The sequence below is a fragment of the Daucus carota genome, chromosome 2 (assembly GCF_001625215.2).
Source record: "Daucus carota subsp. sativus chromosome 2, DH1 v3.0, whole genome shotgun sequence".
In the NCBI taxonomy this organism is placed as follows: domain Eukaryota; kingdom Viridiplantae; phylum Streptophyta; class Magnoliopsida; order Apiales; family Apiaceae; genus Daucus; species Daucus carota.
Genome location: NC_030382.2, coordinates 33,657,789 through 33,681,672, shown reverse-complemented (window position 1 = coordinate 33,681,672; position 23,884 = coordinate 33,657,789). Strand labels below are relative to the sequence as shown.

At 34.9% G+C, this 23,884-nt stretch overlaps 2 protein-coding genes across 3 annotated transcripts; one reads left to right on the top strand and one right to left on the bottom strand.

Moving 5' to 3' along the window:
• Positions 1-2,616: 2,616 nt before the first annotated feature.
• LOC108208092 (receptor-like protein kinase ANXUR1) lies at positions 2,617-9,111 on the bottom strand. 2 transcript variants are annotated; one of them, XM_064087191.1, is made up of 3 exons: positions 7,503-9,111; positions 6,647-6,743; positions 2,617-6,396 (listed from the first exon to the last, which is right to left on the bottom strand). In XM_064087191.1, the coding sequence occupies exon 3, from the start codon at positions 5,791-5,793 to the stop codon at positions 3,199-3,201; it is 2,595 nt and encodes an 864-aa protein (XP_063943261.1). In that variant the 5' UTR covers positions 5,794-6,396; positions 6,647-6,743; positions 7,503-9,111; the 3' UTR covers positions 2,617-3,198. The 2 variants fall into 2 exon arrangements, with proteins under 2 accessions (XP_063943261.1, XP_017234063.1); XM_017378574.2 differs by having other exon boundaries at positions 6,647-9,111.
• Positions 9,112-22,316: 13,205 nt separating this feature from the next.
• LOC108207405 (transcription factor UPBEAT1) lies at positions 22,317-22,700 on the top strand. The gene has a single exon (XM_017377856.1). The coding sequence runs from the start codon at positions 22,317-22,319 to the stop codon at positions 22,698-22,700; it is 384 nt and encodes a 127-aa protein (XP_017233345.1).
• Positions 22,701-23,884: the final 1,184 nt, after the last annotated feature.

Genomic DNA, 23,884 nt, shown 5'->3' with positions numbered 1-23,884 from the left:
ATAAATTTAGCCAACCTGTACATATATTTAACGAATTATTTATTATCTTATCAAACTGATGTATTTTATTTATAATAATCTAAATATTAATAACATGTTATTTTTAAATTATAGAATCACTGTGTCACTGTTACAACAAACCAAAAGATGCTTTCAAAAATTACTCCTGAATTAGAGTTCCCATATATGCCCGTATATTTTCGCTAGTAACATATTTCAGTAAACTGCGGGAATAAACATGATTCTGTGAAGCACGTTTCTCTTTTACCTAAAGATACACCCATATTTTCATATCATTCCATGTTCATCTTACTGCTTAATTACTTATATATATATGCCCCATATACATCATCAATGTCTTCAATATTCACATGTTTATATCCTTGCAAATAGTGTGATATATGCAAAATACGTAAAACTCTTTATTAAGCTCTCTCAATGGAAGACCTCGTCCAGGTTTGTAGTTGCAGTCCTTATTTTCCATTCTCTTGCATTCTCATCTTCCGGATCATATATGTAACTGTTGCACATGATTTGTTTTAATGAGCCTCTATGCAAAATTGCCTGAAATTTCCAGACATACATTCTCAAAGTGAACATAGGTTGTTGCAATGCATGCCCCAGGACACTACACAAATTGTTGCTCAACAAAAAAGGTATTCACTTGTTTTGTTTGTAAGCTTTTAGTTCACTACAAATTTATAGTTAATTCTGGTCTCAACTGCAATGATTTCATCAAGGTTCACTTTCTGCAAGTTCTGTAGTGGAATCTTGATATCGTATAAGATATTTTATTTAGTTTTGGTCTATGTTACTCGGACTCGGGTACGGAGTGACGGACACAACACATATCCGAGTGTCGGACTTGGGAACTATGAAAATTGGAGACACGAACACTGTCCTATATTTGGACACGGGTACGGGGACACATTGTAGTATACTAAATACTAATACACAAGTATGGTAAGTTAGACATCTTAACAAAAAGTAACAATAGAACTCATATTAGACATGATTTTGTAAGGATTAGGCGTCTCTTGTACTTAAATCCCATTCTTGCGTCATATTTCTTTTGAATTGTAATTTGTAAGTTTTACTCATATTTGATTTTTAAATCGGTCAAAATGTCCACATTTTAGTCAAAGTATCCGACACGAAATAAGTGTCGTGTCCAAGTGTCCGACTCGGGTACGACAACCTAAATAGAAGAGTCGGAGTAACATAGGCTTTAGTCATATGATTATCATTGATACTATAGGTTGAATGTACTTATCTACAGGTGTTGATGAATTTGAGGTAAATCAAGAGAAAAGCATGGTATCAATTACAGGCAAAATCAGTCTTGATCAAGTACTCAAGGACATCAAGAAGAAGATAAAAAGGAACGCAGAGCTCATTAAGAAAGAGAGCAGCGAAGAGAACATGGCACCTCCAGAACAATTTTCAGGAGATCCATTCAGCAGAGATGAAGTACTTGCTGGCATAAACCAAGACATGCATCATCCCTATTCTGTGCAGATGCCATCGTCACCATATCATCATCCCTATATTGTGCAGCAGCTACAGCCATCACATCATCATCTCTATACTGTGCAGCAGCCGCAGCCACAGCCACCATATCATCATCTCTATACTGTGCAGCCGCCGCAGCCACAGCCACCATATCATCATCTCTATACTGTGCAGACGCCATCTCTATGTGACCGTTGTGAATATCCTTATCATTATAATCATTAGCATGCACACACTTTGTCCTTCGAATTCAGATAATAGCTGGTACTCTTGTTTTTTCTTTGTCGGATTTATGTGAACATCTATTTGGTTTGGTTTCATAAATATTATTACTTGCCGTGATATTCTAATTTCTAAGCAAGCTTTGACATGCGATGTTATGTTTTAAAGCTACATTATTGCTACAGATAAGTACTCAGCAAGTAGATTGCTTAGACAACTAGAATTGGTACTGTAGAGGTAGACTCTTACAATATGTCTGCAATGATATAGTATGTTGTAGTCAGTGATTCGTACAAGTAGTTAGCCAAAATCAGGAATATTGCTATAATTTTTTTGATAATGCAGTAATTTTTGCTTACTGGTATTTATTCATGTCTCATCCCACAATGAAAACTGATTTGTGACACTTTTGGGGATGATGGTTTAGATTCTATAGATCTAGTAAACAGATGTCAGAGTGGCGAATTCTTCTAAATATAATTGTTATAAGCTAGTTAGCCAACAGAGGTTTCTTCAGTTTTGTTTACACATGATTTTGTGAGATTTGGCTTAGTCCAAAATAAGAGAACCTCGCTCGTTTTGCAATATGTCTACATAACGAATTTAACGATCTTTCCTCCCTGTTGCTAGACAGATATCTTTACTGCTAATTAGTCCGTCGTTCAAAAATAATTAGGTTTATCATGAATAAATCTAGTCTGTCTCCTTGCAGAAAACAGTAAAGTTTTTTTTGCCTACTATATAAGTTTTTGGTGCAGACCTATTATATAAGTCATTAATACCAGTATTTCTAAGGGGGTTAGAAATACTCTGAAACCTATATATGAGATCAAGAGAATTACAATCAACAACAATCTTTATTAACTATAAGGACATCAAGAAGAAGATAAACAAGAATGCATCAGAGCTCATTAAGAATGTGAGCAATGATTCTGAGAAGAAACAACAGAGTCAAGAATCACAGGAGCACATGCCACCCAAAAAACAAGTTTCAGAAGACATATCCAGCAGAGTTGAACTACATACTGGTAATCAAAAATGTATTACTGTTATACTGGGAGTGTATTTTTAGTATCATAGCAAGTTGAAATATTTACCTCCATAATTTAGAGGAAATCTCTTGAGAAATGACGGGAATGATAGTTTGTTGCAGACTTGCAGTCAGTAATTTGTACTGAAGGCAAAATAGGAAAACTGGTATGACTCTTTGATAATGTCGTAATCGTATGAATCACAGGCCTCTTTTGGAAACTGGGATGTGCTATTAGATATGTGCAGATCCTGAGATCCCCCAGTAAACAGTGACTAAGTACAAATAAGTAAGAGAGGTCTCGAAAACACATACTTATGTATTTAAAATGTATAGCATCTATGATTGGTTTGGTTTGCTAATACTCAAGGGATTGATTCCAAAGACTGGAGCATTAGCCTTCCCACTTTTCTAAACAGAAACACTTGATTGATCTATCTCCCCTTTTGATTGACGATTTGAGAGAAGATCTCATCAGGGTTATCTTCTGATTGTTCTTTTTCATCATATTCACTTCCAAGGCTGAGAGTGCTCTTGTGCATAGCCATTACGCTACCATGATCCATTTGATGGACACTGCCGTCAACGCTTCCACTTGGTACTCGAGAATGCTTGGATTCTCCAGACTCTGATTCCAGTTGCAACACAAATTCAAGGTTCCACAGGACATCTCCCATTGAGGGGCGGTCCGTTCCATGATCAGATAAGCACTTCTCAGCTGTCTCAGCAAATTTCTTTAAACACTCGGGCTTTACTTTTCCTTTGAGCTGGGGATCAATTATTTCTTCTAATGTCCCATTTCTCTGGCAACGCATAGCATAATCAGCAAGGCTTACTTGTTCCTTGGGAAGACTAGGATTGAGGGCGGGCCTAGCACATAATACCTCGAAGAGAACAACGCCAAATGAGTACACATCAGACTTTTCTGTCAATTGTTGTCTCCTAAAGTACTCAGGATCCAGGTAACCAAAGCTACCCTTTACAACAGTGCTTACATGGCCTTGGTTCATATTAGGACCCGTTTTAGATAAACCGAAATCCGATACCTTTGCAACCCATTTATCATCCACAAGAATGTTGGTAGTCTTGACATCCCTATGTATAATAGTGTACTGGGCTCCAGTGTGAAGATAATGCAAACCCCTTGCTGCCCCAATACAGATATCCAGCCTTTGCTTCCAAGAAAGAGTAATCTTGTTCTTATTGTAAAGATGCTCCCTTAGAGTTCCTTTTCCCATGTAGTCATAAACCAGTGCCATCTCATTACCCTCTTCACAGAACCCTATAAGGGACACCAAATGCCTATGCCTCAGCTTCGAAAGCATCTCGATTTCAGTCTGGAATTCATTAACCCCTTGTTCTGAAGAGGGGTTTGATCGTTTAATAGCCACCTTGGTATCTCCATCAATAACGCCTCTATATACCTTTCCAAATCCTCCCACCCCAATAACATGAGATTCATCAAAATTCTTCGTTGCCTGTTTGATTTCAGCCAAAGAGAAGTATCTACAATTCGCGGCTGCATCAGATGATATGGTTGTACTACCATTGCTCCTGCCAGAGCCGGTAGTTGCTGAACTGTGAGAGTTTCCATAAAGCGGAAGCCAACTAGACACCGAATCACCTGGATTTCTCCTCTTCTTGTTCTGGATAACAAAAATAATTGCAGCACCGATGCCAAAAGCAGCAACGCCACCAGCAGCTCCACCAATTAATGCACCAGTGTAGCTTTTCTCTTCAGCAAATTTCTTGTTATTGTGCTCTTGTTGTTTACGCATCAAATCAGATAACTCAGGGTTCGGTCCAGCCAAGTTTCCCTTTTCATCATCAAGCTTAAATATCTCCAATCCATTCAACAGTGAATCATAAAACTCAGGCTTAACATCCACATTAGGATGAAGTGCTACCCAAATCTCCTTGTTATCCTGTTTACCATTCACATGTACAGCAAAATCCTTCTTCACAGGATGATTTGCAGCCCCTGCCAATGCAATGACATCCATGGTTTCTGAAGCAGTTTGGTTATTGACATAAATCTCAAACACCCTCTGATTCACCTTTTGATACAAATACTCACATAAATGAAGCCTCACCAGATAGGTAAAGTTAGCATCAACCTCAAAAACCCATGTCAAGTTATAGTTCTTATTGATATTTGGATCCGGACCCATACTTCGTGCAGTGCTGTACACATCAAGAGGTGCTAATGTACCTGTCAAACCTTCAGCTGTGATCGGAGCATTGGCCTTGTTTGTCACCCCACTCGAGGCACCTAAGATATAAGCCGTATCATCGTACCAGCTCCTCATTAGGCCAGCTGAATCATTTGTTGGTGGAATAAATTGTCCACCCACATTTAATCTGTACATGGTCTCCATGCTGGCTTTCGTGGCCTCCACCATCACGCTTACTTCACCCCCGGAAAATCCTACCATTTCTGTGGTATCATCAAACATCTCCGGTGTTTCAATCACCTCGATGCCATTAACAAAAGCAAAACTTCCGCTGTACTTGTCAGAAGGCGTGAAGGTTAGACTCAGGTCATTGGAATCCGAAGGTTTCAGTGTGTATTCTTTGAGAATATAAGCCTGTGATAAAGCGAGGGCTGTTGTTGCAGCACTGAAATTGTTCAAAAGGGTAAGTCCGCCTGCCTTAACCGAAAAATACGAGTTGGATATATTGAAATTCGGGTATGAAGATGGATAAAAATGTAGCCTAAGAAATATCCTACTGCTACCATTAACAGAAAATTTGTAAGAAGTCTCAGCATTAAATATCCTGGCTGTCATGTATGGAACATCAGATGGGAGTGAGGAATCTTGTGTTTCGGCTTTAGATTCCACCGATTTATCTGAATTTACAAGGTATTTAGAATCAGGCTCCCATGTTCTGCCATCGGCATCCTTCCCGCCTTTCTGGTTTCCACAACTTAAAAGAATCTTGGTCGGTCCAGGTGGTTGTGCATGTATGACATTACAGACAATGCATGCATAAACAAGAAAAAGAACACAGCAAGAATTGGAATGCATGGCTCGGATCGGCGCACAGGAAAACAATTCAAGAAATCAAATGCCTTGAAAGGTTTTCCTGTGTGCCTGGATCAAGAGAATGACGATGGAGACTTTGTTTAAAAAAGACAAAGGGTTGTTCTAATCTATCTCTAGTTGTCCCCTGGGGAGATTGGCCAGCCTATATTGCTGCATATATCAACAAGAATGCTATCTTTGTTTCCGCTACTATAAATAGCTATAACTTTAGGCCCATCTCATTCTAACTATTTTCATGCCATTCATATGTCATATTAGTACAAACTTAACATTCACTTTCTTATAATTTCTTTGCATATTTATCTCATTTATAGAAATTAAATATATGTCATGTATTACAGCTTAGAGAGGGCAAAAAAGGGTTCATCTATAGCTTTGGCCATAAAAGAAGTTTGCATTTCAACACTATTTCATCCAAGACCTAAGAATTACCATGAAGAGAGTGGCATATCCCTCTCGGATTCAACTATCTTGATAAAATTAGCTTTGTTCGAGGATGGTCAATTCATACCACGCACCCTACTGTTCATTCGATCAGAAATTGTCTGTTATTGGACCAACCAATGTGGTTTGAACCTGGTCACGCTGTATTCAAAAATGTAACCACAGAAAATTAACTATGGAAAGGGAGGCAAGTAACAAAAGCAGATAATTAAATCAATAACCAGCTAATATTATTGAGTACGAGTTTATGAAACTTTGGCTGGGTGCTAAATGAATGTGTGATGGAGATAAGTGTAGAATGCAGTTAGCCCCTGAAGGTTAGGCTTCATATAGTCATGAATTTGTTGCAGTTCATGGCAAGGTACGTTAAAGATGGAAACATTGTTCTTACCAATGTTACAAACCATCCATAAAAAGGCGGCTTCCTCTGCAATCACTGAAATTCACATTTGCTAAGCGAGTATTATTCTCTGTAAATTTCGGAGTAACTGAGATAGACATCATAAAGTTTTATGAGCTTTTGAGCATATATGAAGTATATCAACTAAAAGTGCAATGGTAGCAAATTTCCTTGTTGCCGATTCAACTCAAAGTGCCAGGGAAATAGGCTTTCCAACAGCCAATTCAACTGACCAGTTTTTCTCTCTTGATTGTCTATGTTAAGAGTTAAAACTTCTCTCTGAGAATGTTGAAAAAGACATGACAGAGAAATTCCAAATCATATTTTACTGGTTGATCGCTTTTTGGAATATCTGCAGCAGAAGCAGATATTTCCATTCGGGAACTCTGCGTTAGGCAGGATAGAATCTTGTCGGTAAGCTAAAACTTAACCCTATTTGTATTGTCATAAATTCTTTACAAGTTATTGCTATTTATCCTCTTATGATCAAGACTCCTTGCAACTAATACAACTACGACATAAGTAACTACTAGTAACATCGAACTTTTGTTAAGTACATATATTGTTTCTATATAACAGAACCGTCACAATGATATAAACCTAACCCTGTAAAAGAAACTACCATCTATATATCTGAAGCAGTAATACCAAAAATCTGCCAGGATAAAGAAGTATCCTATAACATATGAGCTATCATATATTGCTTAGACATCGATCCTTGGGCAGTTATAGAGGCAAGAAGTCTTTATAGTCCAGGTATGTACTTTAAGAAAATATGAACACTTAACACATATGGCGTGCATAAAGATGAGGAATAGCCAGTACTATAGAAAGAGAAAACACGTACCTGAATGCATCAGAGATGGGTTTTAAGCAAAAAATAGGAGCTAAATTCCACTGTTCGTAGCAAATAGAAGGACTTTAAGATCATATCATCACCCTACGAAAGGTCAGGCCTTTGTCTGGAAAAAAACTTGAACCAAGTAAACTAGTTGAATTTACTGAAGAAGTCATGTGAATGAACAACTGCTAAGCCAAACCTGAAATAAATTAGATATTTCCATGCTTCTTCTATACCAGGATAGGTGAAATGTCAATGGGGAAACTCATAGTTAGCTGGAATGTCATTCCGGGAAAGCAAGGAGTTTAAAGGGAGTTTTATTCTAAGATAATAACATGATGTTTTCCTTGCTGCTGCGGACATAAATAGATTTGATCTAAATCATAGTAGTTTTCTAGAAATCAGCAGAACCAAATTAAGATTAGTTAACACCCTTGCCCTAAATTCAATCTAAATTCTACCTTCTCTGGTCCAGTAAATTAGTTAATGTGATTACTGCAGTTGATTTAACACTACATTCAGGTTTGCATACACTAAATTAATTTACAAAGTAGTCTTAAACATCTACAAAATATCCAAAAAGTGAGCTTATACATACACAATCAGATTTTCCTGAAAACCATACATACATGATAAAAAGCGATAAATACAACTTCTACTTGTGTTGTTTAATAAATTCACATCACCCAAATTCATTCTTCCTTTATCGGAAATAAAAACAAACTTTAATAAAAAATTAAAATTATCTTGGTCCTTGGCTGCCTCTTTTCCAGGATATATATGAATTGCAGGACACATAGTGAAGCAGAGATGTTATTCCAGAACAAACAAAGGCTCCAGGTGGGATTTTATTCATTTCTTTCTACGAAAGTAAAATGTTAATTTTATCCGGCAACACTAACATAATTGATTCGATCCAAAGCAGATCGGTTGTTGTACATTTCTATATGTATCCAGCAGAAAGAAACCAAGTTCCGTCAACATCCTTGCTTTCAACTCTTTAATTCACTACAATTTCCACTTTCTCTAATTCCAATAAATTATATCACGAGATTACTCTCTAATTGCTTAAGCACTATGACCAGGTTTACAAATATGAACTCAATTACAGTTGTAGTCCAAATTATGAAGCACTAAAACCAAGCTTTCAAAATACGAATTAAATTACAGTTGCAGTCTAAATCATAATAAAGCATCCACAAAAATCGAGCTCATTCATACATAGAATCAAATCTTCTACAAAATCATCCATGATATAAATCTATACACAAAATTTCCGGTTATTCAACAAAATAACATCACACAGATTAAATTCCTCCTCGATCTGAAATCAAAACAATCTTAAATCAATAATTACTTTGTCACATCAATAATCCAAATCTACAATTCAAGTGTATATAATCATATATATATACCAAACAGTTTTACAAATGTCTTGATCTGCCGATGAATGATACGAAGAGACAGATTACGAGTTTGTGCGCGAATCTAACAGCCTCCGATTCAAAGCAGATGTTGAGAATCGAATACAGATTGAATTGTTAGATTCACGCACAAACCGAAATATGGCTCTTCAGAGTCCCTGCGGCGCGGCTCTTGTGTTTGTTTATTCTTATGTACTTGACATGTGAATAGATAGACTAGACTAGACAGGGGTATATATAGCACCCGTGTGTAATGCACTGTAGTTTTTCAGTTAGAGACGGTTAATGATACTTTCATAACTTTTTTTCCTAAATTTGAAATTATCATTTAAAATCCAGAGGATACTACTGGATTTGCAGATTATATATATAGATATAAATATAGAGAGTTAAGTTCAATGGAGACCACATTTTTTCTGGAGACTTGGAGACCACATATGTTCTGCAAGTAAAATATTTCATAAAAACATTGCAAAACGTATAATTTTACAAATCATGTTCTCCGAAATCATTATTACATTTAAAATCTTGAATATCATATAAGTTTTACATGTAGAACATTACAAAATGTTTTGTTCTATGAAATATGTTTAATTTGCAGAATATTTGTTCAACTTGCAAAACATGCATTATCTACTTATTAAACATTGATGATCTTCAACAATTTTAATGAATACATGATATTTGTAGAACATATTTTACAAAATAATGTATTTTACAGTGTTTTGATTGCAGAATATACGTGGTCTCCGAGGTCTCCGATAAAAATGCGGTCTCCATAGAATTTTCCTCTAAATATAGATATAGATAAGGATATATAATTCAGATATGATATCTTTTGTCCTTTTTAGTTAAAAAAGATTTTTTTTCTTTCCACTATTTGAGGATTAATTATTCTTGATATGACATTCTTTATCTTTTACTAAAAATATTTTTAACTACACCAACATGGTTTTTAAATTTTGTACTATAACCATAAATATTTATAAGAAATAATTAAACCCAATATTGGGTAAATAGTAATACAAATTTGTGGGATACGACTTTTTTATTGTACTCTATCTGAACATGAAAGGTAAACAACGTAGAGATATGCATATAATAGAAAATGAATAATAGATGTAATTATGTATTGTGTGACAAATTTTTATAAAGATTAAACGCACTTTTTTATGTACCCTACCTAAGATATATCATATTTTAACTAAACATCATATTATAATAGATGAGATAATTAATTTCTAGGATTGTATATTGTTTAATATTTAGGTCCCTATCCCATTTATTCCAATAATATAATCCTTAAACTTTCAAACTTTTTTGATTTGCATTCTTCCATTAAAAGTCAATTAACGGGCGTTAATCTGACCTGTAATCCTATAAATTATTTTAAATCAAAAGACATCCATCTTGCACAATCATATATATATATATATATATATATATACACACGGAGAAGGCGGAAATTAGAGTCCGAAGCAAATTAGGGATTTTCTTTCTTTTGTCAATTATGATTAAACACGACTCTTTCCATCATATGAGATATATACATACATATATATACAATCATATGCTTTTCTCTTGACCGACTATGTGTATATGTGCAAATGGGATTCACTATGTCAGCATACAAACTCACCAATTAAGGTGGAGTGTTCACTTACAAGGATTGCATATGCCTTTATAAATAATATAAAACAGAACTAATTTATTGTAAGATGCAATGTGTCTTGATTCTTGTAAAGATTTGGCTGGAAAGAGGCTTCGGTATAAAAATTTAAAGATATATTAGTATGGCGATGATGGGTCACTTGATAATTTCATCAGATATTAACACTTCAATTTTAATTTTTTGAATTTGCTACGTAATCATATATCACATAAGCATTGACTAACGTCCCTTAGTTGATTTTAATGGAGGGATGTGAATCTGTAAAATTTGAAAGTTTTAAGATTGAATTATTGGGAAAATTAGGATGAGGACCTAGATAATAAACAACTTATAGTTCATCGATGTTTAAATTAATTATCCTCTCTATAGTAAAACTAAAAGATAATAATTTTGGGCAAAACTAAAATACGCATTTAAATTTTTTAATAAATTTAAAAGATTAATTATTTAGGAAAACGGTGTTTCTTGATAATAAGTCAAAATGTTTAACATAATTTTTTGTATAAGTTTTTTTTTTTTTTTGCTGATCAACAAATAGCATATTATCGGTAGTATCCGTTGATTAGGTAGCATATGAACATATAAGATATTTAATAATAAGATAGGGGTTTTTCTATTTAGCAGTTGATAATATAAGTTGATCAACTATTATGGTTTTTGTTTTATCAATAGATATATAATTAGTTAGACAAGTTATAAATATTTTAAGTAATGAGGGAAGCAAAAATCAACAACTATATCAAAGCTATCATAGCTAGTAATGGATGAAAAATAATGGTTCATCAACTGCTGAAAAGATCTATCTACAACTAGTCAAGAATATCAACAACTACTCAAATGACTTATCAGGGGTGCAAGAAATATGATCAAATATTATGCTGGTTTAAGTAAGTTTACTGGTAAATTTCTTAGAACTAACAAGGAGAATACTGTCAAAATATGTACAACAAAAGAGAATGAAAAAGATTTCCCTCATTTTAAAAGATTTTATATATGCTATGATGGATGAAAAAAGCTTGGATGATAGCTTGAAGGCCTACTCTAGGTTGCTTGCGGACTTATTCTAGGTCTTGATGAGTGTTTTTTTAAAACTATATATGACTTATTACAGTTCGAAGAGAAGAAAAAAAAACTATATTCTACTGCTCGTGGTTGATGACTTGGACTTGAGAAATGATTATGGCTACACTTTCATATGATCTGACCAACAAAAGATAAATACTTCAACAAATATTTTCCCCATTTCTTGTTACTACTAGTTTTTTTATTGACTGCACATGTCTTACAAGAAGACAAAGTTGGTAAGAAGTTGTTACTACATGTGGAACACAAGAATCGCGCTACACATATTTATTCTAATTTGAAGGAGAAGTATCCATCCGGTTAGAAATGCCTTGTGAGAAGCAACCATAACCACTTAGTCAGAAGCTTTCAAATCTGCAATGAAGCATCTAGACAAAGCATCAAAGAAAGCTGCAGAGCCCAAATTTTGGTCAAAGATATTTTTTGATACTCATTCAAAATAGATAACATTTAAACATCATGCCAGAGTGATTTAATTCTTGGATTTTGAGAACTAGATTTGTGCCTATCTATGATATGTTGACTGAGATACATGATTTGGTGATGAAAATGATGCATGAAAAAAAGAGATACCATGACTAATGTTAAAGCCATAATTTTGCTACAAATTAAAGAAATTTTAGATGAATATATAAACGAAAGTGCTCAGTGTTATACTTTGTGAAATGAAAAGCATAATTTCGGTTTAAGTGAAAAGGGATTGAATTTTGTGCGAACCTTCAACGAGACGGTTGCTCTTATTAGTGATGTGTTATTTTATAACTAACCGCAAGCGCACGGTGTCTGTTGTAGTGTAGACTGGCAAATGCGGGTCGTATCCTCAAGGAGACAGATGCTATCAATTTTATTCAGTTACAGTCGATTGTTTCTAGATCAAACGATTATGAGAAATATTTTTAACTAATTAATATTACTAAATTAACACTAACTAATAAGACACTAAAATAATATATTAAAAATCCAGGGCAATCAGGTCCACCATGCTTACACAATGACCGGCTCTAAGCTAAAGCAATTAAAGTGGTCAAATAACAAGAGTATGTTAATCTCTCTCAAGCATCAACACTCTCGAAACATGATTACACGTATAATCACTTTTAGTAATTCGATTAATCAGGTAATTAAAGCAAGATTAATCTCTCTCGAGTATTAACGCTTTCAGAAATCCAATGATGCTCTCGCACTCAAATTCAATTCTGCTAATTGTATGTGTGCCTCTAGTAGTATATCTCTCGATTATACTCCTATTCGCATAGAATCAATTCATGATATCGGCCGATTACACAAATCAATATTAAAACATATCAATTAGAATTAACCAATCAAACAAATCACTGTAAAATCATGCCAATATCATAGTGCAAACATGGCTTCCCCTTAAACCCTAGAACACACTACTCGATACTAATTAAACAACTAGAATAATTAAAAGACATAATTAAACTAACAAGTAAAGAGAAGAAAACTATAGAAGAAAACCTTTATTAACCTTCATTGTTGTCATCCAAGAAAGTCATAGCCTCCTCCTTAGTCTCTCTAAACCTAACCTACTCTAATATTCTACCATGATAAAAACTAACTCTCTCCCTAATAATATAAAGTCTTTTAATATTTAAAACTAATATACAAATAGAAATCCAAAACCAAGTAGGATTTAGTCTCAAAATTCGCAGCTTTCTGTTCTGTCCAGTTTTCGGGCCTTTACAGTTGGACTTTGCTTCTTGGACCACTTCTGAATTAAAGAGAATTTCAAGGGCTTCGCGTGGGCTGTAAGATCGTCCAATTCTGACATCCGGAACTCAAGATATGGCCCGAACAATGTAGAAATTGGGTGGAACCCATTAAATCCGAATTTTAATAGAATTTAGCTACAAAATAGCTATTTTAGCTTCAAATCCTTCTCAACTTGGAATTCTTTATTTCCTACAATAAAACAATAAAATCTATTTAATAAAAGTCCAAATCAGTGCAAAATATAATGAAATATGAGAATAAAATCATATAGAATATATATAAAAATATATTCTATCAAACATCCCCACACTAAGCTTTTGCACGTCCTCGGGCAAATAAGCGAAATAAAAACTAAGTCCTAACTAACTAACACCACTTTCGTAGATGACACGATTGCATTGAGCAAATGCAACAAGCCGTTAAACCCCTAGGCAGCCCTAGTAGGACGAGTTTTGTCTCGTGAGGGTTTATAGTGAATCTACCCACAAAATTCATTATTTTCTACCAAATCTAAAAAATGCAACTAATATGAATGAAATGAATATGCCTAAAAACAAATCATGAAAGCATCAACCTCGTCAATAGATAATCTTCAGAATAAGCAACATTCAAGGCATTCATCTATCTCACACGTTAGTCATACAACTCTTCCACTGCAAGTGCGGAGTGCATCGTGTGTGCTCAACATGCTCTCTAGTGAAATAAAACAGAGACCAACAAAGTTCAACAGAGTTTTAACCATGAGTCGTTTATCAGAATAATGCTTAAACACTCCGTTGCAGTAGAGTCAACTACAGCTCAGGGTTGCAGGGGAATTTCTATGCCTCTCCTATATTTTTTCTATATTTTTTTTTCATTTTTTTTCCCATGCTCGGTCTAAGGCCGGGACGCTTCTCAGGGTAAGTGAGTTACGACCACCATAAGACTTTGCTAGCTCATTTTTTTCCTCTTTTTTTTTTATTTTTAAGTCAAGTAATTCTCCAGTAATCAAGGGTTGTGAAAAGTCACCAAGAAGATTTATTTCTAGTACAATTGCACTTAATACCAGCACAGGTACCTGGATCGTCCCTTTCAAAATTTACCACCCGTTGATCTCAAAGGAGTACTCGATACTTTATTTGCAATATTCTATTTTTTTTTTTCATTTTTTTTAAGAAAGGCATATACATCCTAAAGCTCCCCTAAACTTAAGAATTACATGCTCTAAGCTCAAAAGGGAATAGTCAAAATTCTACTCTCGACTCATAGATAAAACTCAAGAATTAAGTTAGCCTAAGTCTTGTCTCTAGAGCATCAAATAGTGTAATTAAATTTCCGCACAAGCAATTTCTAAGCATGCAAGACATTATATATGATCAAGACTACTAGCCAAGAAATTATGCAAATAAAATCATCACGAGAAATTAACTTGGTATTATATACTTTTATGAAATTATGCAAGCTAAATGAAATAATATAAAACTACTAAAAAAATGCATACAAAATTAAATAACTACATGCTCTAATTTAAATGCAACTAACATGAATTTCCTAATTTAAGACATGGCAATATACAATTTTTTCTATTTTTTTGATTTTTTCTTTTAAAATTTTATAATATATAATTTTTTTTAGCCATTGAGAAACCATCCCCACACTAAAGTGGTTCATTGTCCTCAATGAACAAATATGACATAGATATATAAATATATTAATATAAATATATAATATTAATTAAAAAGAAAACTCCCCTGATATGGTGTTGAGGTGTTCCGGATTGATCAGCTTCTTGAATCTTTATGTAACTAGATGGACTGAAATCACAAGGGAACCAATTGGCACAGTGGTTGAATTGTTGCTCTTAAAATTTCCACACTACAGGTCTAGTGTTCAACTCCTAGCGGCATCATTTCTTTTTCAAACACAGCAAGTGTCCAAGTTGACTTGGACTTGGCTTTATGTGTTGGGCTGGGCTCAAAGCTGCAGGAGTGGAATTGGACTGGGCCCGGACACCTGCGGTTTGAAGACAAATGGGCTTGAGGCCCAGCGGTTTGAAGACAAATGGGCTTGAGGCCCAGCTACGCTGAAGAACTAAAGAAATGTGAGTACGAGCGCTGATGGACAGAACGAAGCGCACCGTCAGCAGAGAGTATGCCGCCCGTGCAATATCTACTGTGCAAGAATTTAAGTGTCGAGTCAGTAGCCAATGCACACCCGGCAGAACAATGCACGGCCGTGCCAATAACATGCGCGCAACTGAATAAATTTTGGCAGAAGCTTACAAATCACTGTCATGTCTGTAAGCTCAATATTTTACTTTTCCATATCTGAAACACTTCACACGAATTCATCAAGGCATCTTATGGGAGTTAAAAAAAAAATAAAAATTTAAGCTCCTAAAAAAAATACAAAAATATATTATATAAATTAACTAATAAAGACCTTGGGTTGCCTCCCAAGAAGCGCTCTTTTAGAGTCATTAGCTTGACCTTTTCAAACCATGTAGAAATAAACGTGGAGTATCCACCTTCTCGAACAAAACCTCGCCACCACTAATAATATCGTGAATATTATTAGTTGTTTTGATCCTGCAAAAATTCTCCAAACAAGCATTATTAAATTTAAGTGTCACATTAAAAAATAATAATTGAGCAAGAGACTTCAAAATTTTGGAGAAATTTGTGACAAAACAACGATAAAATTCACAGCCAGAAAAATAAACTCCCTGAATATTCACAGGAGGTGGAGGCTCAGGTGGCGGCTTTTCGAAACTCCTCACTTTCTCAGGAGCTAGTTGAATTTCTTGGCTTCTCACATCAATGAGTAAGGGATCAGTATCACTTTCCCCATCTTCCGAGAATTGAAGTACAATAGCCTTTTGGAATAGATCACCCACCAAATTTTGAGAAAGATTTCCTAGAACAATTCTTGACATCTCTTCAACCTTGAAACATGTATTCTCATGTACAAGAGTAGAGGTTGGAGTAAAAGCAAATTTATCATTATCAAACCATTGATCCACTTTAATCATGTCATCCATCCAAGTAGGCAATAGTATTTCAGGCACATATGTTGGAATAGACACAAGAACCAATTTTACATTGCTTTCCTCGCTAACCCCATCATCAAGCACGTGGTCTACAACAACAACATCATCAATTCCATCAGAAATGGCACGATCCTCCTCTTTATTAGTAGGCACATCATCAACACAGATCGATAAATTATCACACTCTTCATCACTTGCAAGTATGACAGTATTTATGCCCATCTCTGGTTGAATAGATGAAGAGGGTGAGGGGGATTCGGTTTGCCATGTAGTGGAAGAACTAGCCAACTGTGCAATTTGAACCTCCATCATTAGATTTTGAGTTTTTAGCTCATTGATCTCCTGCATCACTTCTTTCAACATCTCGTTAGTTTTTTCAGCTTCCATAGCCACATCAGTTAGAGAAAATTGTGGCTCCTCCGGTAGAGAATATTGATATTGTTGCAGTGGCTCATACTGCTCTTCATAATATTGTTGTTGAAACTGCGGTTGATCATTATATGAAAAATTTTGAAAACCATTGTCCGTGTAGGAGAAACTTGGTTGACCCATCCATTCTTGATCACAAGAATTAGAATACTGGTTGTACTCATATTCTTCACGATAATCATTCATCGGTCCCAATTGAGCATTCTGAGAATTGAGGACATTGTACGAGCATTCATAAGCATAATGACCTTGAACACCACAAACTTGACAAAAGTTGTAAGTTTTCGGGGCAACTTGTGACATCTCATTAATACTCATCGGACGCATACTAGGCTCTGTAGCATTCAGTGAGGCATTTCCACGAGTATATGCCTCGATCAGGGAAGATAGACGTGCAAAGTTATCAGCTCCCTCCATTGTAAACCTGAAAGAAAAACACAAGCCAAGAAAACACAGTAAAATCTACCTCACTTGGAACTAAGTCCCAAAGAGGTGAAGGAAACAATCTAAATAACCAAACAAAATCAATAGAAGCTAGCCGTCTCCCCGGCAGCGGCGCCAAAAACTTGATGTGTTATTTTATAACTAACCGCAAGCGCACGGTGTCTGTTGTAGTGTAGACTGGCAAATGCGGGTCGTATCCTCAAGGAGACAGATGCTATCAATTTTATTCAGTTACAGTCGATTGTTTCTAGATCAAACGATTATGAGAAATATTTTTAACTAATTAATATTACTAAATTAACACTAACTAATAAGACACTAAAATAATATATTAAAAATCCAGGGCAATCAGGTCCACCATGCTTACACAATGACCGGCTCTAAGCTAAAGCAATTAAAGTGGTCAAATAACAAGAGTATGTTAATCTCTCTCAAGCATCAACACTCTCGAAACATGATTACACGTATAATCACTTTTAGTAATTCGATTAATCAGGTAATTAAAGCAAGATTAATCTCTCTCGAGTATTAACGCTTTCAGAAATCCAATGATGCTCTCGCACTCAAATTCAATTCTGCTAATTGTATGTGTGCCTCTAGTAGTATATCTCTCGATTATACTCCTATTCGCATAGAATCAATTCATGATATCGGCCGATTACACAAATCAATATTAAAACATATCAATTAGAATTAACCAATCAAACAAATCACTGTAAAATCATGCCAATATCATAGTGCAAACATGGCTTCCCCTTAAACCCTAGAACACACTACTCGATACTAATTAAACAACTAGAATAATTAAAAGACATAATTAAACTAACAAGTAAAGAGAAGAAAACTATAGAAGAAAACCTTTATTAACCTTCATTGTTGTCATCCAAGAAAGTCATAGCCTCCTCCTTAGTCTCTCTAAACCTAACCTACTCTAATATTCTACCATGATAAAAACTAACTCTCTCCCTAATAATATAAAGTCTTTTAATATTTAAAACTAATATACAAATAGAAATCCAAAACCAAGTAGGATTTAGTCTCAAAATTCGCAGCTTTCTGTTCTGTCCAGTTTTCGGGCCTTTACAGTTGGACTTTGCTTCTTGGACCACTTCTGAATTAAAGAGAATTTCAAGGGCTTCGCGTGGGCTGTAAGATCGTCCAATTCTGACATCCGGAACTCAAGATATGGCCCGAACAATGTAGAAATTGGGTGGAACCCATTAAATCCGAATTTTAATAGAATTTAGCTACAAAATAGCTATTTTAGCTTCAAATCCTTCTCAACTTGGAATTCTTTATTTCCTACAATAAAACAATAAAATCTATTTAATAAAAGTCCAAATCAGTGCAAAATATAATGAAATATGAGAATAAAATCATATAGAATATATATAAAAATATATTCTATCAATTAGAAAAAAAATTACAAATAAAAAGGAGTTGGAGGTTGAAAGAGAGTTGAAAAGACATGAGGAAGAGACCCATATTAGGGAAACTAAATTGTTGGAATTAAGAAGCTTTGAGAGCTATTCAAACCACCCCCATAAACTAATTAACAACCAACAGAGGTACAAACATTTATTATTTAGATGTGTTGTGTATAGACCCGGCAAATTTTCACACGACACGAATACACGACACGAAAACGACACGAAAATTTAGTGTTTGTGTTTGCATTTTGAGTACACGACACGAAAAGGTACACGACACGAAATACACGACTGAGAAGTCGTGTCGGTTTTGTGTTTACCCTTCGGGTACACGACACGACACGAGGTACACGAAATAAATAAATAAGTAAATATATATATATATATATATATATATATATATATATTTACCCTTCAGATTAAGAGTTGGTCGCGGACAAATTCAAAGTTTCCCAATTATCCTTTATTTTATGTAACTTTGCTTATGTTTAAGCCTGAATTTGGACAATATTTGTAAAATATTAATATTTCGTGTACTAATTCGTTACCAGTTTTGTGTATTTTTTCGTGTATATTTCGTGTTTTCATGTACTATTTCGTATCGTGTCGTTTTCGTGTACATGAAAAAATTCGTGTACTACAGTTCGTGTCGTTTTTACCTGTTTCTAAATCGTGTCGTGTTCGTGTTTACAATCGTGTACACGAATTGAATTCGTGTCGTGTTCGTGTATACCCACCAGATACACGAAACACGAAAGTACACGACACGTTTATACACGACACGAACGATTTGCCAGGTCTAGTTGTGTATATGTTTAACTTCAACACTTGACAATGACATTTATTTCTATATATTTCTATATTGGATGCCACAAAAAGAAGGATTACTCTTAATAAGAATCTTTTGTGATGTTTTATATGTCATAGTTAAATTCTTTATTCATTGTTGTAAGCTAAAGATCATTGGCTAATCTTTTGTAATTGCACACTTATAATGATAGGAATGAATCTTTATATCAATGTCATGTGCCGGTTTTTGTATTATTTTCTCTTTCCATTTTATTTTTATTATCTTTTGCCCTCTCGATCTACTTAATGCAGCCTAGGAAGAAAAACATCGTCTAGACTCTCCCTGTTGCTCCGATCTCCCCTACGCCTAGGACGTTGTCTGGGCCCAAGAGCCATAGCGAGTTACTGTTTCCGTTTTTTGCGTTGTTGATACCGGCAAGACCCAACCAAATGATGTCTTCTGGTTGGTAGTGAGAGGGCTCTTAGTACCTGCATACCCAAAAAGGGCGCTGATTCAAAAACAATCGTTTTTTTCTTGGTCTCCCTTAGCAGCGGGAAATGAGTCTACCTATCTGCCTAGCTTTGGTAGATTCCCCCCAACCCAATCCACAGAAATTCCAAGGAGTTTATTTAGAATGATGGTAGTGTTTCCAAAGACATTCATGTGGGGTGCTTGGCGTACACTTGATGTTATTTTCCCCAAAGACACTCCTACGGGATGCTCGACTTAGACCTGATGGTTCGCGCAAAGACACTCCTGCGTGGTGCTTGGCATAGACCTGATGAGAACTTGAAATCTTCCCTCCCCGTGGTGGGGCTGCCAACTCTTGTGTCCGCGGATGACGCTGGTGTTTGGCGCTGCTAGGGTCGATGTCGGGCTCTTTGGTGTCTCTGTTAAGTTTTTAACAGAGACCAACATACTAAACCTTTCTACAAGTTTTAATTGAAAGTTTTATATTAGATAGGTCAATTAAAAGTTGTGATCCAGTACAGTGATGAAATAAAGCATTAAGTCTAAAAGATTTGTCGAAGATCTGTTGAATGAGTGTCAACCCAAGTCCCACATCGGAAAGATAAAGAAGATTTGTCTTGAATATAAACAGCCAAAGAACTCCATTAGTATGAGGCCTTTTGGGAGGAGCCCAGAAACAAATCCGTGCGGGCTTGGCCACGGCCCAGAGCGGACAATATCATACTAATGCAGAGTTAACGGGTGTTGCGCGGCCCAACAAATGGTATCAGAGCGAGGTTAAGAAGTTAATCCCGGGGTTGCGGGCTGCAGTTGTGTGATGTGATGGAGGCTCTTCAGAACTACGATTGGAGGTCTTTAACGGCTTGTGTCGAAAGTCTTTCCGACTAAAGTGGTCGGACGGCGTGTCCCGCAAGATGAGGAACTGATGAGTAGCGGCGGTATAAGAGTCACAAGATTGGTGGTTCTTGGATTGAGGGGAGATTGTTGAATGGGTGTCAACCCAAGTCCCACATCAGAAAGATAAAGAAGATTTGTCTTGAATATAAGTAGCCAAAGAACTCCATTAGTATGAGGCCGGCTCACGATGTCAGTCTTCCTCACAAATTGATTCTTTGAATTTGCTCATACTTCATGAATTTGCAGAGGCGAGAGTATATTATAATACTTCGATAAATATTATATTTACATTTTTAGGTTCAGAATCTTTCGTGTATGGGCTTCACAAGAACACATGTATGCTGGGTGCTCATAAAAATTATTCATGTGGATTGTGGAGAAATATGTGGTGTGATTTAAAACAGGCATGCAAAGAAATTTACTAAACATATAGCTGGGAGGTTATTACTTAAACTTTGTTAACATATTGTTAACATAATCATATGTGAGTGAATATAATTTGGGTACATGAATGTCAGTAAATTATGCCTAGCTAATATCCAACATGAAGATTTTGATGCCACCCTATTTGTTTACAAAAAGTTTAAGTTATTATCCACACTAAATGCTCCAATAATATTTTATAATCTACTTGTGCTCTATTATACAAGGCTTAATGCACTGGGATCTAGATTTAACGAAATTAGCATTTAAAAGTACAAGGCTGTTGAATATATTCATTGAATTTGGAAAAGAGAGAAGGAATAATCCAGAGTGTTTGATTAGAGATCATATATGATGATGACTTGATAAATGGTTAACTAGATTTTCTTACTATGGAGGTTAAATATCATGGTAGAATACCTATAATAATACTTCAAAATTAATAAATCGCATATCTAACAATTTAAAGCTAAGCATCATCATATCAGGATCGGAGAATAGCCGTCTGTTATCATTTTGTATTTCAAAATACTAGATATATTGTTTGATATTTATCCCTCTTTTTATAATGTTGTATGATCTAACGTTTTGAAATTCTAAATGCTACTTCCTGTACTGTTTTCTCCGAAAACGCAATAGAGTCTTATGTTTTGTAGTGTTTTTCAGAGATCAAAACATAACACAATCCATCTTTTTCATCCAAGTGCCAAAATGCTATATTTTCCGGTGATGATATTTGAGACTATTTCTCCAAATATGTTATTTTGGGCATTACTCATAAATTTTGTGATATGATGGGCCTTTTCTCGCATCATCAAAACTTAATATATTATAATCAAACGTAACGTTCATTTTCTAGTATAAAACCCCGTCGCTTGACACACTTGCATTACCACCTAATCACTCTCGACTTCTAACAGTTTGGAAAATCTAGCCACTCAAGGGAGTTGGAGTACTTGTTTGGCTGGAAAAATCTATAAACTATTTACAAAACAATGGGAGGTTCTGCACAACCTATTCTTCCTTCTCTCAACAATCTTTATACAAGAAAGAAAAGCACGAGAAAACAAGGAGTGTCTTATGCATCATGGATCAGAAGAAGGCACATCAAGATCAGTAAAAGATCTAGAAGAACTCCGATGAAGAGGATCAGAAGGTTTTCGGGTTTGGAAGGTTCTAGAAGGCCAGGAAATGGAGTGGAAAGCAAAGTGAAAACCCTGAAGAAACTTGTCCCAGGTTGTAATGATGCCATTGGATTAGATGGGGTGTTCAGAGAAACAGCTGATTATATATTGGGATTGGAAATGAGGGTCAGAGTTATGCAGGTTATGGTTAAGGTATTGTCAACTGGCGTTGATGATGAAAATAAAAAGTATTAGACGATTCTTTAACTTTTTGTTATTAATCTTTGTTGCGTTGTTCCTTTTATCAAAGCACCTACTTCCGGAAGTTATTTAGCAAAAACAAACCTACCTTCGAAAGTTCTCTGCTATATCTTTCCGTTCAATCATGTATTTTGTATCTACATACTACATGAGCCAACTCATAACGTTTTAGTTAATCGATTCAAGAGCTTCCGATTCTTGAATCCAAAAGTTTGTATACTTGCAAATAACATCCAAAAAGTTAATATACTTGATAAATTTCCTAAAATAAATTATAAACTAGTAATAATATAAGTTTAAAGTTTTATTTAAAAGCAAATGTTGGTGGCTTTGTTTTAAAATAATAAGGCCTCCACTTATAATATTAACATAAAAATTTAAAAATAAAATAACCAATAATTTTATAATTATAGACCTATTATACCCACCAGGTACAATAATTACGAAATTATTCACATAAATTATGTCAAACATCCCAAATAAAATTATATATAACTAATGAATATGTTAAAATATAACATAAGATCAATTCGTTTGTAATGTGTACCTTAAATAGACTTTGGTCGAACATATTTGATCATGTTAAATTAACTATCAATTTTTTTTCTCACTCTTTTTATATTTTCAACTCCAAATTGATAAAAAAACAAAAAAAACCCTTGAATATTTTTTTTTAAAAAAGATCCAACAAACGTTAGTCGAGCAAAACGTTTTTTTCAAGGGAAATCTACAAAACTACCTAACTTTTCTTTTATTGTTTTCAAAAAATACTACCTTCCAGAATTATTTTTAAAAATACCTTTTCATAAATTATTTTTTTCAAAAATACTGTTTGCAACTTTTGCAACCTCATTTGCAACTACAGGCGGCGCCAGCCGTGTTGCAACCTCTTTTGCAACTTCATATGCAGCTGAATTCCTGATTTCAAGTTCCAGTTTTCAAATGTCATTTTCGACCTCATTTTCGGAATCGATATCGATATATATATATATATATATATATATATATATGTGTATATATATATATGTGTATATATATATATGTGTATATATATACACATATATATATATATATATCGATATCGATTCCGAAAATGAGGTCGAAAATGACATTTGAAAACTGGAACTTGAAATCAGGATTTGTAATTGCATATATGGTTGCATATGGTTGTATTCAGT